Source organism: Melanostigma gelatinosum (genome assembly GCF_949748355.1).
Source record: "Melanostigma gelatinosum genome assembly, chromosome: 10".
Taxonomy (NCBI): Eukaryota; Metazoa; Chordata; class Actinopteri; order Perciformes; family Zoarcidae; genus Melanostigma; species Melanostigma gelatinosum.
Window position 1 is genome coordinate 17,469,987 of NC_136643.1, and position 14,841 is coordinate 17,484,827.

At 44.7% G+C, this 14,841-nt stretch overlaps 1 protein-coding gene across 3 annotated transcripts in view; it reads right to left on the bottom strand.

Annotated features, from left to right (window-relative positions):
- fmnl2a (formin-like 2a) overlaps nt 1–14,841 on the bottom strand; it is a 40,891-nt gene that overhangs the window by 7,158 nt on the left and 18,892 nt on the right. For all 3 annotated transcript variants that reach the window (XM_079277125.1, XM_079277124.1, XM_079277123.1), the window contains exons 4-15: nt 13,796–13,872; nt 10,646–10,729; nt 9,762–9,917; nt 6,545–6,653; nt 6,248–6,324; nt 5,340–5,433; nt 4,143–4,217; nt 2,656–2,766; nt 2,192–2,341; nt 1,745–1,846; nt 1,214–1,544; nt 869–1,072 (exon numbers count right to left, since the gene is read on the bottom strand). In XM_079277125.1, coding sequence (XP_079133251.1) covers nt 869–1,072; nt 1,214–1,544; nt 1,745–1,846; nt 2,192–2,341; nt 2,656–2,766; nt 4,143–4,217; nt 5,340–5,433; nt 6,248–6,324; nt 6,545–6,653; nt 9,762–9,917; nt 10,646–10,729; nt 13,796–13,872 — 1,570 coding nt within the window. The remainder of the gene's footprint in view (nt 1–868; nt 1,073–1,213; nt 1,545–1,744; nt 1,847–2,191; nt 2,342–2,655; nt 2,767–4,142; nt 4,218–5,339; nt 5,434–6,247; nt 6,325–6,544; nt 6,654–9,761; nt 9,918–10,645; nt 10,730–13,795; nt 13,873–14,841) is intronic.

Sequence of the window (14,841 nt, forward strand, 5' to 3'; positions counted from 1 at the left end):
AGGGACACAAAGATAAGGCCGTCACGAGAGGGCAAACAGCGCTCCAACAGCTCGGCATAAAGCCTATCGCTTCCTATCCTCTGCGTGTCTCAGCATGCAACCAACACTGAGATGTGGCGATATTTAATTCAACGCACAAACACACACACACACACATACAGAACAAGACTACAGCAAGGTGTGAAGGTGAATCATGCAGAATTTTGAAATGTGGTATTTGCTCTGTTATTTTAATGTTTCACAGAAAGTCTCGCTGTGAGAGCAAAAATAGAATTCACGAAGCCACAGTTCACTGCTTTTGGAATATGTGTTTTTATATGCTGCAGAGGTCGTGTTAGAAGTGGCAAAAAGGAGAGAAAAAAAAGAGAAAATGCCTTTGAGAACAAGTATGAACTATTTCCAGGAGGCTTGAATTGCACAAATGAAAGTTGTTTGTTTGTTTGTTTTCTATCGGGATTCAGAGACTGAAAATACCATTTTCAAAAAAATGTTGTCCTTGTGATAAAGAAAGGGAACATTGGAGGGACAAAACACCAAACATGACAAGCAGCACCTACAGAACAGTTTGATGGGTCCCTCTGGTTGGCAGAAAAAGAAACAATTCAAAGACAAATCATTAAGAAAAGAGAAAGCTTACACGTGCACATCGCAAACACACTTCTACCATTAAGCAGCTGCAAAAAGTGTTGCGGTGGGAACAACATAACAATTTGGCAATTGACAAAAGTACCGTAGTTGGAATACAAGTCGAATATAATAAAAGTTACAGTGTTTTGCAGAAACATTCCTCTATTTTCACCTCTTGAAACAGTTCTTCACCACATAACTCACACGTAAACACAAACTTGACTCAATGTGTGTGTTTTACCTGCTAAGCCAGAGTTCAGGATGACAGTGGGCGTCCCACAGCCGGGCAGCGGCGGCGCTGCAGGAGGAGGCGGCGGAGGCAGAGGTCCTGAGATATGCGAGGCTAGCCCTGGAGGGGGAGGGGGAGGTGGAGGGGGAGGTGGAGGGGGAGGCGGTGGAGGGGGAGCTGCAGCTGCAGGAACGGCCGACGATGGTCCGTTTAACACTAAGAGAGAAGAGAGACGCTCAATGCCGAGTATCACTTTCATATCGACGTACAAACTGTGTACGTATGTTTTCTCTCTTCTTTCTGCATTTCATGATGAACAGTTTACATGCCGATGACCTGCATGAATATTAAACCTACATGTGCCGTTCACTGGCAGTGGGGGGGGCGGAGGAGGAGGAGGAGGTGGTGGCGGAGGAGCCGGCATCCCAGCTACGACTCCCAAGTGATTTGGAGTGACAGCTGCACCGTTTCCTCCCATCGCAACACCCGACAAGCCACCCACACCGGAGGATGGCGAGGGCAGGATGGAGATGTCTCCGTCTCCCTTCTTGTGGATCTTGATGGTGCCTTGTTTCTCCAGTTCGTGGATCTTTTTCTCCAGGTTACTCTGTCGCTGGATGGCCTCGTCCTTCTCCTTCACCATCTGCCGCAGCGAGTGCACCTGCGAGCTGGTGTCTTTGTAGACTTCCTGTGTGGGAGACAGGGGGAGACAGGGGGTTGAGAATTGTTAATAAAGTATTGTATAAACGCTTCTTTTTTTTGATGTTTCTGCCATGAGAGTGGAAACCTTACAACCCCAAAACTACATTTCAACAGTTGGCAGAACACTTTGAGTGCTTAAATGGATCCTTAAAGGATGAATGTGAATGTTCAGAGGTGGAGTCTGACCCTAATCGATTCAAGGTCCTTGTTTCTTTGCATCAGCTGCTTCTCAAGCTCCACGATCTTGGACATGGCCTCGTTCTCCGTATCCTGCAGCTTCTCCGACATCTACAAGTACAATAACCGGGAGTGAGTCATCGCGAAACATCACACGCAATATGTCAACAAAGACATCTGAGGGCATGGATGTATATCGATGATATCAATTTTGGATTAAAACTAATTATGAAGACTTAAAAGTTATGAGCATTACAAAAGTGTGTCCACATTTAGTGTTCCCTTCCTGTCTTTTTATGGTGGATGACAGTTTGGGGAAAGAATGAGATCATAGCAAATCCCACGCTGACATCCTGGACATTAATACATAGCCGTTTGCAAGGGAAAATAGATGAGATTTAGGAGTCAGTTTTGTGGATTTTCAGAGAGTAAAATCAAAAAGTCGAGGGCTCTCACATGCGACATGTTCTCCTCCAGCTCCTCCACACGCTCCAGGGCGGCGTTTTTGGTCTCCGCATCCTCCAGAAGAGCTCCCACGTCAAACACGTTATCCAAGTAGGCCTGGATCTGAACCTGCAGCTTATCGCTCTCTGTATGCTTTAGTTTCTGGAGAACATGCACACAAAAGGAAACGCCGTGATGATAAGAGCGAGGCGGTTAGGGAGAGAAAGGGAGGAGACATTTACTTTTTCAGCGCGAGGCCGACATCTCAGACCCAAAGGCCAGCATTGATCTCACCTGTGCAGTGAGACGGGAGACAAGGATTTACAGAACTGATTTTTTTTCTCAAGTAATGGAAAAGCCATTATCGACTGCGTTTCTATGGTTGCTGTCTCGGGGGTGCTATGATGACAACCTGTGGTCTGGATTGAGTATTAAGAGCCGGAGTGTTGTTCCTGCAGCGTCATGTCTCAACTCACGTCTAAGTAGTCGTCCAGACACAGCTTGGTGAAGTCGTACTGTAGGTGAACTCTGAAGTTCATGTCCTCCACTGAGTGAACGACGATGTTGATGAACTGCATACAGGCCACCTGGGGAACGAAAACAGAAGAGAAACGGTGAACGAGGATCCTCAATGTTTTAAAAGCTCTGTGTGTGCCTGCTGACAATACATGGTACAAAATGGTTTCAGGTTCAGCCTGGTACTTCTATGAAATGGCTTTATGTTCATTTTCACATTTAATTCCGTTTAATATGGCTTGCACTGAAACTGTGTGTATAAATCCTCATCACTGTGCTTGCTTGGCTGGCAGAGTGGCTTATCTGGTAGATTAAGAGGATGTGGAAAAAACTAATTAACAAAAATCAGCCAATTCAACTCCATCGGCTGCCTTATGGGAGCCTGTGTAAACAGATCCGGGGGGGATCTCCTCTTAGTGTCTAATGTACACACTTCTTCTCACCCTGACACTGGCTTAATGAAACTTGCGGTAAGACGCTCAGTTGTCTCGGTGCGACGCTGCAGCTTTGACAAAGTCTGTTTGCTTTAGTGCTGCTGTCAGACGACGGTGAGCGGACTCCTGACAGAGTTCCTATTGAAGTCCTATTCAAACACTGCAGCTGTTGGTTTTCACTCACACACACACATGCAGCAGTTGCTTCACATCAATTAAAGACACCTAGACACACACTGAATAAAATACTGTCTAAGTTGGCACTTTCTTCAGTGTCTTTTGTTCTTATCTGTCGGGCTAATTAGCACTACTCGGCCTGGCAAGGGTTCCTTGATGAGTGGCACTCCAGTTTGATGTATTGCATCACATAAAATTAGAGGACTTGCACAAAGACCGATAGCCCTGTGAGTGTGTATTGTGAAACTGGAAACAAAACTGAATACATGTTTAACAAACATATCAGGACGCATGTGCAAAATATCTATATTTCTAAGCAGCTGAAAAGCATGCTGCTGGATCTCAAAGACTGGTTCGGGACCCGCTGATGGGTCGCAGGAGATTTGATTTGGGTCGCTTGATGAATATTATTTTGTTTATATCTGCAGAACACCTTTGAGCCACATGAGGGAGCCTGAATGTTCATAGTGTTCTGATAATTGCAGCCCACATATAACATTGAATCTCATCTGAAAGGCGAGCTTACGTTGTGTTCGTTTTACTGATGAGAGGAAAAGTCTGTTAACTCCACCGAAATGTATTCATCTGGTGTCATTTCCTAAATATTTAACATGAGCATATGTCTTCAAAATGGCTAGTTTACCTGTTCAGTATTAATTGCAGTGAAAATGGTCAAGAACGTTAATTTACATACAAATTACCTCGACTAAGTATTCATAGATAAGGCCTGTTATGAATTGGGTTGCCTGGTGATGTAGGATTTCAATAGTCATTAGGACTGAGTGTGTGAGTGTGTGAGTGTGTGTGTGTGTGTGTGTGCGTGTGTGTGTACATACCATAAAGTCGATGTTGTTGTCCTCGTTCTTGAAATACTCCATTAGCCTCTCAAACCGCTGCGTCTCCACACACACCTGCAAAACAAACAACTTCTGACTTATTGTATTTATGGGAGTTGAGATGAAGAGAGCAACGCACAGGGATTTATTTATGCGAGCAAAGATTTGCACCACCGACTCCTCGTTATTCACACAAACCAGGGCCTGAAACAAAACAAACTCCAAGTTCAGGGTTAACTTTTGTGCTGCCCGCACACAGTGACACTAGAGATGAACGCTCTTCACCGTGACTGTTACCTCATGAACACCTTTAACATATTCATGAACTGCTGCTGAACGCACACAGAGCATCTGTGTTCAATATCGCTGGTGGTACGACTTTTACCACTTCTACTGTCGTTTTTGTCCTGCCTATCTGAACCAGGATTTGTGAGACAGAAAAGAACAGAGACAGATAAAAAGAGAGAGCGAGAGAGATGCTCGGCAGCTCAGACAGTTCATCTGGAGGGCAATGAGGGAGATGGAGCATGATGAAGAATTGAGAAGGAAGGGGGAGGAAGAGGGGGGCTGTGTAGCCAAAAACCTCTGAAGAACGACTCTCAGCTTGCAGCCCTTTCATCAAACACAGGACATCAAAGTCACTGAGCAAACGAGATCCAATGACGCTTTTTAAATAAAGAGAAAACCAACTGAAAACTGCCTCTGCGCTGCGCAGAGATACAGAAATGCGAGTGAGTCCTCAAATGCTTCCAGCAGCCTACACTATCATGACACTGAGAGCAACACTCAATATTTCATTCAGGGGTGTAAATATTGCATTAACTGCAGTCGGCCCATTTCCGCGGGCCGTACAGTGTGCATCATGAACCGCCTCCTCTTTTCTCAAGCAGCCAGAACACCTCATCCAGACAGACATGGGTCAGGCAAGGCTGACTGCTGCATCTTTCTTTCTGCTTTTCTGAAATCTCGTCAGCACACTTGTAGCCGTTTTCACCGGACGTCGAGTGGGTCCTGCTGTTCTATTCGGCTAAAGTCTGTGTCTGTAATCTGCTGACAAAGAGCTCATTCCTCGATGCTATCCTGAGGAATCTGCTGGTCTGACATCTGCCGGTGGAAGCATTCCACCGGGGCTGAGTCACAGTTGAAATGTAACGACATCTCCTTAGACCCCACTTCCCCTCTCCGTGCAGCTCGTACCTCCTTAAAGTTGTCGAACGCAGAGAGAATTATTTCGTGGCCTCCTCTCACGAGACAAACTGCCGCCAGCAGCTCCAAGACCAGAGCTTTAGTTCTGCAAGACAGGGAGACAATGAAGGCGGCAATGGTTAGCAAATGACAAGTGCCAGCGCTGCGGCAAACTTTAACGCAGAGCGAACAAAGAGGAAAACAGTGTTAAGATCCCGCCGATGCTGAAACCTCGCTGTAGTATGGATATACGTGGTGTTTATTACAATTAATATATTTTATAAGTTTATACATCTTTGGGAATATTCATTTTACAACTTGAACAAACTTTAAATAACTTGAAAAAAAAGTTACGTCACAACCTGAGAGGAAAAAAATAAAAGAGCTCCACATTTATCCACTGGATTAAAAAGGCTGCATGAATACTGCAGGCCCAGTCTGTGTGTGTGCGCGTGTGTGTGTGTGTGTGTGCAGGATTTCTCTGCCTGGATGAGACGATATGTGACGGGTGATGCGGAGTGGTTTCACATCCACTTTTGAGGAAATCCTTAAGCCTCTGGGCGAAAACATACATACAGACACACACACACACACACACACACGGAGTGAGTCCTTCTGGTTGCTGTCTCAGTGAGCAGCTGCCAGTGAAGTGGAGTGTGCCAGCGGTGCCCTGACCCGTCTGTCGGGATGAATGTGTCCCTGAGCTACAAAGACACTCACTCTGGATCAGACTGTGCAGGTGCACTGAGGCTAATGTTGGAATGTTCCATTACGGGTTTCAGTCTTTGTTGGTAAAATATCTGGATTTGTTGAGCTCCAAATACAAAAACCTCTCCTGGGTCTTCAATGAGCAACTTGAAAACATGCAGGTATTCATTTAGATTAAAAGCAAACAAATTATCGATCTGAAAAAAACTCACCTCGGGTTTTTATTGTTGAGACTTAGTGCAATTTCATTCACAGCATGTGGGTGAGACATGACCATGTTGAAGCCATACTGGGAGATGAAAAACAAACCGGAGAGAGAACAGAGATGAATAAGCGAATCAACAGAGGACAGAAGCCGCTGAATAAACAAAGAGGTGCATTCCTCTGCATATCAAATGAAACATGGAGAGCTGGCAGTGGAGCAAATTGAATTTGGCTTCAGTTAGATAAGTGTGCTTCAGTCCAGAGGGACATGCAGCCTGTGAGGACGGGGAGTGCAGGGCACTGACCTGGTAGTTCATGATGGCACGCAGGCACATGATGCAGACGTGGACGTCGTCTTTCTTGCAGACCAGTCTGGAGTTTTTCAGAGTTCTCCGGCTCGGCAGTGTGTTGCAGCTGAAATCAAACGATAGAACAGACTAAACAATTCAGTGATAATAGGAAAGTGTTTTACTGAAACAAGTGTTGAGTCTATGAGCTTTTGGACACAAACAAGAGTGATCGAGGCTCGGATTGATAATAAAACAGATGCTATTTGCGATCGAGCCTCCATCCCACACCACCTCCTTCACATAGGGAGGCTGTTAAACCTTATAATCTACAACCTCGCCAGGGGCCACGGGATTCCCGCTTTGTTTTAATTCCATGTCCTTCACAAAAGATATCACTTGCAGCTATTACAATCGCAGCCCGTCATTTGCATGCAGCACAGAGATTGTGCAGCTTTATGTGGACAAAAACAAGGCCTTTTCTCCTGGTGCAGCTCTCGCAATACCAAGAGAAATGCTGGAGCAGCAGTAGTACTGAATAATATGCAGAGCAAGTCGGAGCAAAGCGGTTTATTTTCAGACTTTCGTCACGAGGTTCAATTACCGGCCTGAGTTCTGAGGAGAAATGTGTCTTCAGGCTACTGATAGACACCGATTTTGCATCAGCTCCCATACTTAAAGGCGTGACTCCTCTGTGAGTCAAAACCTGCCGTTTGTGTGAGTGTGTGTGTGTGCGGCTGTGTGTGTGTGTGTTTGTCGGAAAAAGGCTGCAGCTTTCATGGAAATGTCAGCAGTTTTAAGACAAAGATAGCACTATATTGAATTAGGCAGGCTCACATCGAAATAAGATGGAAAACAGTAACTCCTGCTTTTGAAATTGTTGTGCGTCCGACATTTATGTGAGTTTTTGTATCTTTGTAATTATGGGCATTCTACATCAGCAGGATGTGGTACCGGCCGGGTGTAAAACAAGTCCGCTGACATAATTGCAGTCAATTCAGTTGACACGCTGTTGCTCATAGCAGCATGAATCTTAAAAGAGTTCATCCAGGTTTACTCAACCAGTTAATCAACATACAACTGAAGGCGCGGCACCGTAGGGAGGAAATGAGTCAAACTATTTCTTAATCTCAAACCAAGGTGATGATAAGGGATTACATAATACAATCACTGTATGTAATACAGTGACCTGCTTTGACTTGTTTGAAGTTACTCAACGTATATAACACAACACACCGAATCAAATATGACTCGGAGGAAACTGGAAGAAGAAGAGAGGTGAGTCGTCCTATTACAAAACATGAAAACGAAAGAATCCTGGCCATTTTCTCAAAACGCCACAAACACACAACCAGAGCATGTTCTAAAAAAAACACCACAGAACAACATCAAACACTACAACTACAGCAGAACTATATACAGGTCTAACGCCGCTACGAACTTCGAGCACACTCCATACCGTCTAATTTGAGAGCACTTTGGACAGCTCAGCGTGCTTGGTGTCCTTCAAGATGGCAGTTTGAAGAAGACACATACAAAGCGTATTTTGACACCAGGTTGTTTGCAGTTATTGAGTTTTACATTATTCTAATTTAAAGCTAATGTAAAGACAAACACAAAAAGGGGCAAATATTCTGTATAATGGACATTTAGGAATGTATAGAGCAAATGCTTCATAATTGGTGTGACGTCTCTTATCAAACAGGACAACAGATAATGTATCCAAAATACAGAAGATGTTTGGAGGCTACAGCCCCTCGCTTTTACAGGGCTTTTGTCGAAACTAGGCTAGTTTCTGCACAGACTGGCATTTAGGGAGCCACACAAGCAGCACACAGGCACATAGACAAGAACAATGAGTGCAGAAAAAACATTTGCTCCAAGGAAAGGAGAATTCAGTCTCCAGCACAGGAGGGGAGGCTAGCAGTACAAATAATTCACATCCCCGACAGACAGCGGGACAAATAAACTGGGCAGCGCTAGCAGGGCGGTATAAAATACAATGAGGCAGGGGGGTTGTGTGTGTGTGTGTGTGTGTGTGTGTGTGTGTGGGATGCAGGGTTTAAGCTCACTGTGAGCCAGCAAAGTGAGAGACCCAAGACCTGCCTGCTGTCGAAGACGGGCAGACAGAGGAGCAGACGACTATGGAGGAACACCGGGACAGAACAGAGGACACAGTCAGAGGACACTCTGACCTGTTTGACACACTCCACATGCTGATGATACAAGGGCACATCTGGAGGAGGCAGATGGGTAGCGAACGTCAGTTATGGGCCAATGTTGATATTATAGGCGTACCAATGAAATAACCGTCAATGAGTTACAGATGAAATGAATGAGGATGAAAGAAGCCCCGACTGTCTGATGATAGTTGGATATTACAAAATTGAAGAGTTGTTTTAACAGGCTTTATGAACAGGACACACCTTTTATATCTCTGACTGTCTATGATTTATGGCAAACATGGATTAGAAGAGAGAGAAACACATGCTAGTATACTGCGTTAACTTATTTTACATGTGTTATTTGAAGTACTTTTGAGACAATAGGCGATAGTAAACAACTGACTTTGATTATCATGCAAGTACAACATTAAAGAGACATCTGCCTCCCTAAATCAATAGTGCTCTTTGTGTAAAAAAAAAAAAAAGAGTTCACGCTAGAACAGATTAGAAGTCACAGAAGTCAGGGCAAGTGCTGTACCGAAACATCAATAGAACGACAGGGCGGATTCGAGAAATAATTTGTGGATTTGTGCTTCAGAGCATATAAAGCACGGGTTTATGAATCAAATCCACCGTGCTCAGGATTTGGTTTGGTGTTCATAAAAATGAAACTGATTTGGTCCACAAATAAGATTGTTCCTTCTGCCGCATTGTCTGTCACATGCAACACGGTTGTCAATCATGTGTCATAACCACGTGCAGAACCAGCCCGACTTCAATCCTAAAAATCCACACAGGGACAAGGCTTAGCCTGCTGCTGCAGAAATGTGTCTCAAGCCATTTAAAACCTTACAGACCTCGTGACTACATAAAAGGGGCATCATATGAAAAGTGTGACTTCTCAAAATAGTCACAATATAACCACATTGAACACTAAGTGCCGGTAACTAGGGGGAAGAAAAGAACCCCGAAAGGCAAAGTTAGCTGTAAACGCTTACAAATCACACAAACACACATGGGTAATGGTGAATCTTCTTAACCATCAATACGCGTGTGTGTGTGTGTTATACCGTATTGTGGAATGTCGGCCAGCACGTGTGAGGCTGTTCCCAGTAATGGAAGATGGCAGGCTGCCTCCTCCATGCAGGTCTTCTATAGAGCGGCTCCAGGGCTTAGACTTATCCATAGGGGCCTCTGGGTTGTTCTCCACACAGTCTCCGTCAAACCTGTTGCGTCATGAAAACAAGACATGAACATGAACAATAAAATAAAAAAACAAAACAATGTAAATACAATTATCAGAGGTTTTCAACACATAACATAGACAAACCATTTTCAAGGATCCCTAGTTAGTTACTTAACGCGCTAAATCATGAGGAAAATAGTGTCCAAGTTAAATAATAGTGTGCTGGCAGCGGTGAAAATGTGTTAAACTCCAGTGCTACCGCTAACATTCAGGTTTGGACATGATCGGTAGGCAAAATGTCTCATGTTATATGGTACTTGGCAGAAACGTTGGAAAGAGCTGGTAGTTACGGCATACCTGTTATGATCTATTTCAGTTTTTAGGCTGGTCGTTTTCATGACTTTTAACTGCTGCCGAGGTGGTACCGTGGGTAAACACACTTTAACGGCAAACCATTCATAACGTGGACAGACCATAATAACTTATGGGGAAGTGGGGAAGGTGAATAAAACTTTTCACTGCGTGGCTCTTTGGCCCAGAACAAGGACCTTGTGACTGACTAATAATCACACCGTCAACCTTTGAATAGAAGCCTGTGGTTGGTATAATGCACAGTGCCAATGTGTCAGCAATGGGCCACGAGTGACTCCAGCAGCAGTGGTGGTGGAGATGCATCAGCGGCTGTGCAGAATAGCAGCATTATGCCGGTTTGTCAGTTCTGCATATAGAGTATAGTGGTACAGAGAGAAAGCACTGGGAGTGACTTACGTGACGGCATACTGTGCAAAAGAAAGATACTCCACCAGCACGTCCAGACCTTTGTTCTCCTCATTTAAGAATTCTCTCACCCACCTGAAGAGAGAGACAGACAAAAGTTGATCAGCACACAAACTCTTATCAAAATCATTTAAACCGTTTCTAGAAAGAGCACATGTTCAAATATGCTTGATCAGCAGTTAGAACCACAACCAGCTTTTATAATATTGTGAGTTTCGGAGTTGAAAAACCCCAAACTCCTTTGGGATAATCACAACTAAAAAAATAACTCATCTCTGAGTCTGGAAACAACAACTAAACATGTTTTGATCGACGAAGTTGAAGACTTTCGATATTCTTTTGTCTCTTATCTGGAAAGATTTGAATCATCAATGGGTCGCACTGAACCTCAACGTCTTTCCTTTCTTCAAGCCAATTTGTTTATAATACGTTTTTAAATTAACTACGCCTGCACATTTTGACAAAAAACAATCCAGGTTTAACATAACACTGTAAATCGACATGCCTCAGAATCACAACAATAAAAAAATGCAATAAGCCGCACAAAAATTGCATTTGTTCCTAGATCTGGAAAAGCCCTTGCTGTTACAATGACACTAAGATATTTGAGTGTATAATTCTATGCAGGCTTTGACCATACCTGATCTTGGTACACAGATGTTTTCAGATCATTCCCCCTCTCTCCCTTGATTTCTACCTCCCCTTGCCAAGACGAATTGTAATGACCCGTTTGACAGACTTCAAAGCTCCCTGGCTCAAAGCAGCAAACATATCCATGCATGTGTTAGCAGGAGCACAGGCATCCACACACATATACTGAATCTGCCTGTTTTCTCTGTTTGTTTCCCTACCAAACAGTTTCTAACTGTGGTGAAGACAAGCACCCAGAATGACCCAAAGCCCATTCTCACCTTCCTTACAGGCCCTGAAGTGGGCCAGCCATTCAGCACTTGGCATGCTTTCATGCCCCCCTATTCACAGCAGCACATGCCGCTACCGCTGGCATGTGCTGCTCTCCCTCCATAGAAGCAACGTGAGCCGAGTCACAGAAAACCTTTTTGTATATTTTTTTAATCGCTTCCCATAAAAGTGCCTTTCACTGGTGATTAGAGAAATTTGCAGTGGCATAAACATGATAACACGCGAGCCGGCTTTTGAGTGGTACTGTGCTGTGATGAAGCTGTGCGGTTAAACTGCTTTAAAAATCCACTCGCTGCTTCTTCATCATCTCCCCCTGCGGTTTGACTGCATGGGAGCGAGTGAGACAAAGAGAGCGTCCGGTAAAGAGGTGCCTGGTGGGGCCCGTCGTGTTTTAAAAAAAAAAAGGGCTTGCCGGGCCACATGGTAATCATTACCGCAGGACACTAACAATCCTCCCATTCACCACATGCTGATGACCACCGAGCAACATGTGAGGAGCAGGCAGGAGGGGAGCTGGGGTTATCTTCTGCGGCGCTCATACGGGGGACAATCTACCCATTATACACAGCCGACATGATGGATACATTTCTCTGTTTCACCTCTGAGAAGAAGCAGCGACTATTCACTGTCTGAGTGGGTGACATCTTGCTCCCTCCCCCCCCCCCCCCCTGTACTATCTCAATCTCTCTCCCTGTCCCTCTGCCATTACGGTAATGCTTTGTCTAATCTAGATTATTCATGTACCAACATACGGCCTCTAAAAGGAATTCATCCGCGTAAACAATGCCTCGACCGGTTTGCCAGATGGACATCGTCTCTGGCTGTGGTGGCGGTTTATTGTGGTTTGAAGAGCAGAATCTGATCGGTGTGTGTGCGTGTAAACAGTGTGTAGGAGTGTGAGAGATGGTGTAGTCAGGAACATGGGATGATTTGTGTGAGAGTCGGTGAAGCAGACAAAGTGAGGTCCAGTAATATGTGTGTGGGAGGGAGAAGAAAAAAAGAGAGAGAGAGAGAGAAACAGAGGGATGAAGAGATGTTGTCTAGATTACATGCATGTGTATTAGAGGTCTGGTGATGGTTGTGTAAGCAGCGTGTCTGTGTCTTTGTTGTCACAACGGTCTGCGGCCAGTGGGCGCTCGTCATGGCTGCCTCTTCCTGTTCTAGTCAGGGTCTCCGTGTCTATTTTGACCGCCCACCTTCAACACCCGTCCCAGCTACTAGACCGCATCCTCATTCCTACCAAAGACTCCTAAGCCTCATTTATGCACAGTGTTGTGCTTAAACCATGGATACGCTCGCTGTTCACACAGAACGGAGGCGTCGGTGGGTCGAGCAGGTCGTCCTTTAATCACAAGGTTGGCAGTTTGATCCCCAGCTCTTCCTTTCCTCATATCCAAGTGTCCCTGAGAGAGACACTGTTACAGCAGCCCGCTGCGCCTAAATGCGTAGGGATTGGTTTTATATATGCGATGATTCAAATTGTTTAAGTTTCAATTCAGAATTGAAAATATGTCGTTAAAAAAGCATTGCACAACATATTCAATCCCACAAATGGACAGAGTGGACTGCCATTCTTTGTTTGACCACAACATGAAATAATAATTGTATCTTTATTTCTTTAAAAGCTGCCTTGATAAATGAGGCGCCTGGATCCTACAGATCCCAGAATGCATTAGGCCTCACTGGTGTTGTTGACTCATCCATCACGGTCTTTAACTATCAGGGTCTGTGATCACAGAGACGGGCCCCGACGTCTGTAGCCACACAAAGCACTGAGACGTTGTGCGACGCTCATTGAGATATTGATCTCTCCTTGACGGTGACTGTACAGCACGCGATCAATACCGACTGCGGCAGGCTGAGGCTCGTTATCCTGGAATTACACATGAATACCTCGGGGGTTTTATCTGTTGTGAAACCATGATCTCTTCAGTAACATCTACAGTAAGGCCTCTTCAGCCTGAAACGTTAATGTCAAGATGGGCAGCAAGAGAAATGTATTTTCCTTCCACATGTCAACCGCCTCAAACAGTTAATTCATCTTTCCTCCATCGCCACATGGCTTTTCTGTGTAATATTAGGCCGGAGCACTGAGGAGAGTGTGGTTGGTGGTTAGTGTCAACGTCTGCGTCTCCGGGTGTCTGGAATGTCCGACTTTTCCCCCTGAATGTAATATAACGAGGTACGGGACATTCAAGACTTCACGCGAGAGTGACTCACCCTATGTGATTGGTCCGCAACGAAATTTCCAGTTCTCTCAGGACTTGAGTGGACTCCTGAACTCTCCGTCTGAATTTCTGTGGAAGGAAAGAAGGGAGGGGAGGGGGGGGGGGGGGGTTAATATTTCATCGTGCCGGTAGAACTGTAAATCATCAAGTGGAAGCCCAGCGATGTTTTGGCTGCAGAAAACCTTTTCTGACTGAAAGGTCACACAACACAGACACAACCACAGTGACATTCAAATGTGAAAGCAGGCAAGCCGTGCACTGATTACAGAATAAAGAGTCGGGATTGGGTTTGTTCTCATACGGTTTTTAAGTGGGCCGTTTACTTGCCAGTAACCGTTCAACAGGCCAACAGAGAAGGAGGGCTGACTCATTGGAAACTGTGAATATGGAGTAGTTCCTGTTATCTTGTTTGCTCACAGTGGTTCTTTATATAACCCTCCTGGTAGCACTGTGATAAAATCAAGTAACCTAATTGGTTACCTCTCAAGCCCTACCAGCAGCCACACACACACACACACTCTCTCTCTGTCCTGTTACTGTGGCTACCGCTGTAAGAGCGAAAACGTGTGTGAGTGACATGCATGAAGGTATGAACTGCCAGTAAATGAAACAGCACACGAGCGGGTTCCTCTTTGATTGCAGCTTCTGATAGGAGGTGATCTGCGAGACCAAACGAACAAAAGGCCCTTCAGGCTGTTACACAACCGCAGCAACAAGACGAGCGGCGTGAAGAGGGATTGAAACCGTTGTATCGGAGAGGAGGGTTCATGGAACATGTTCTGTCATATATTTTAAATCGGAAAATATAACAATAAAGAGAAGACTTATTCAACATAAAAAAAAATGTTTAACTATTTCTGTAAAACATTATTGAGCCCCAGGCCAAACAAAATATTAAAATTCCCTTATTAGAACTTCTCAAATGTGAAGATTTGCGCCTTTCTCTGTTTTATATCATTGTAAATAGAATATGTTTGAGTTTTAATCAGACTAAACAGACATTTGAAGATGTCCCCCGGGATTCATGAAAACCTTTTT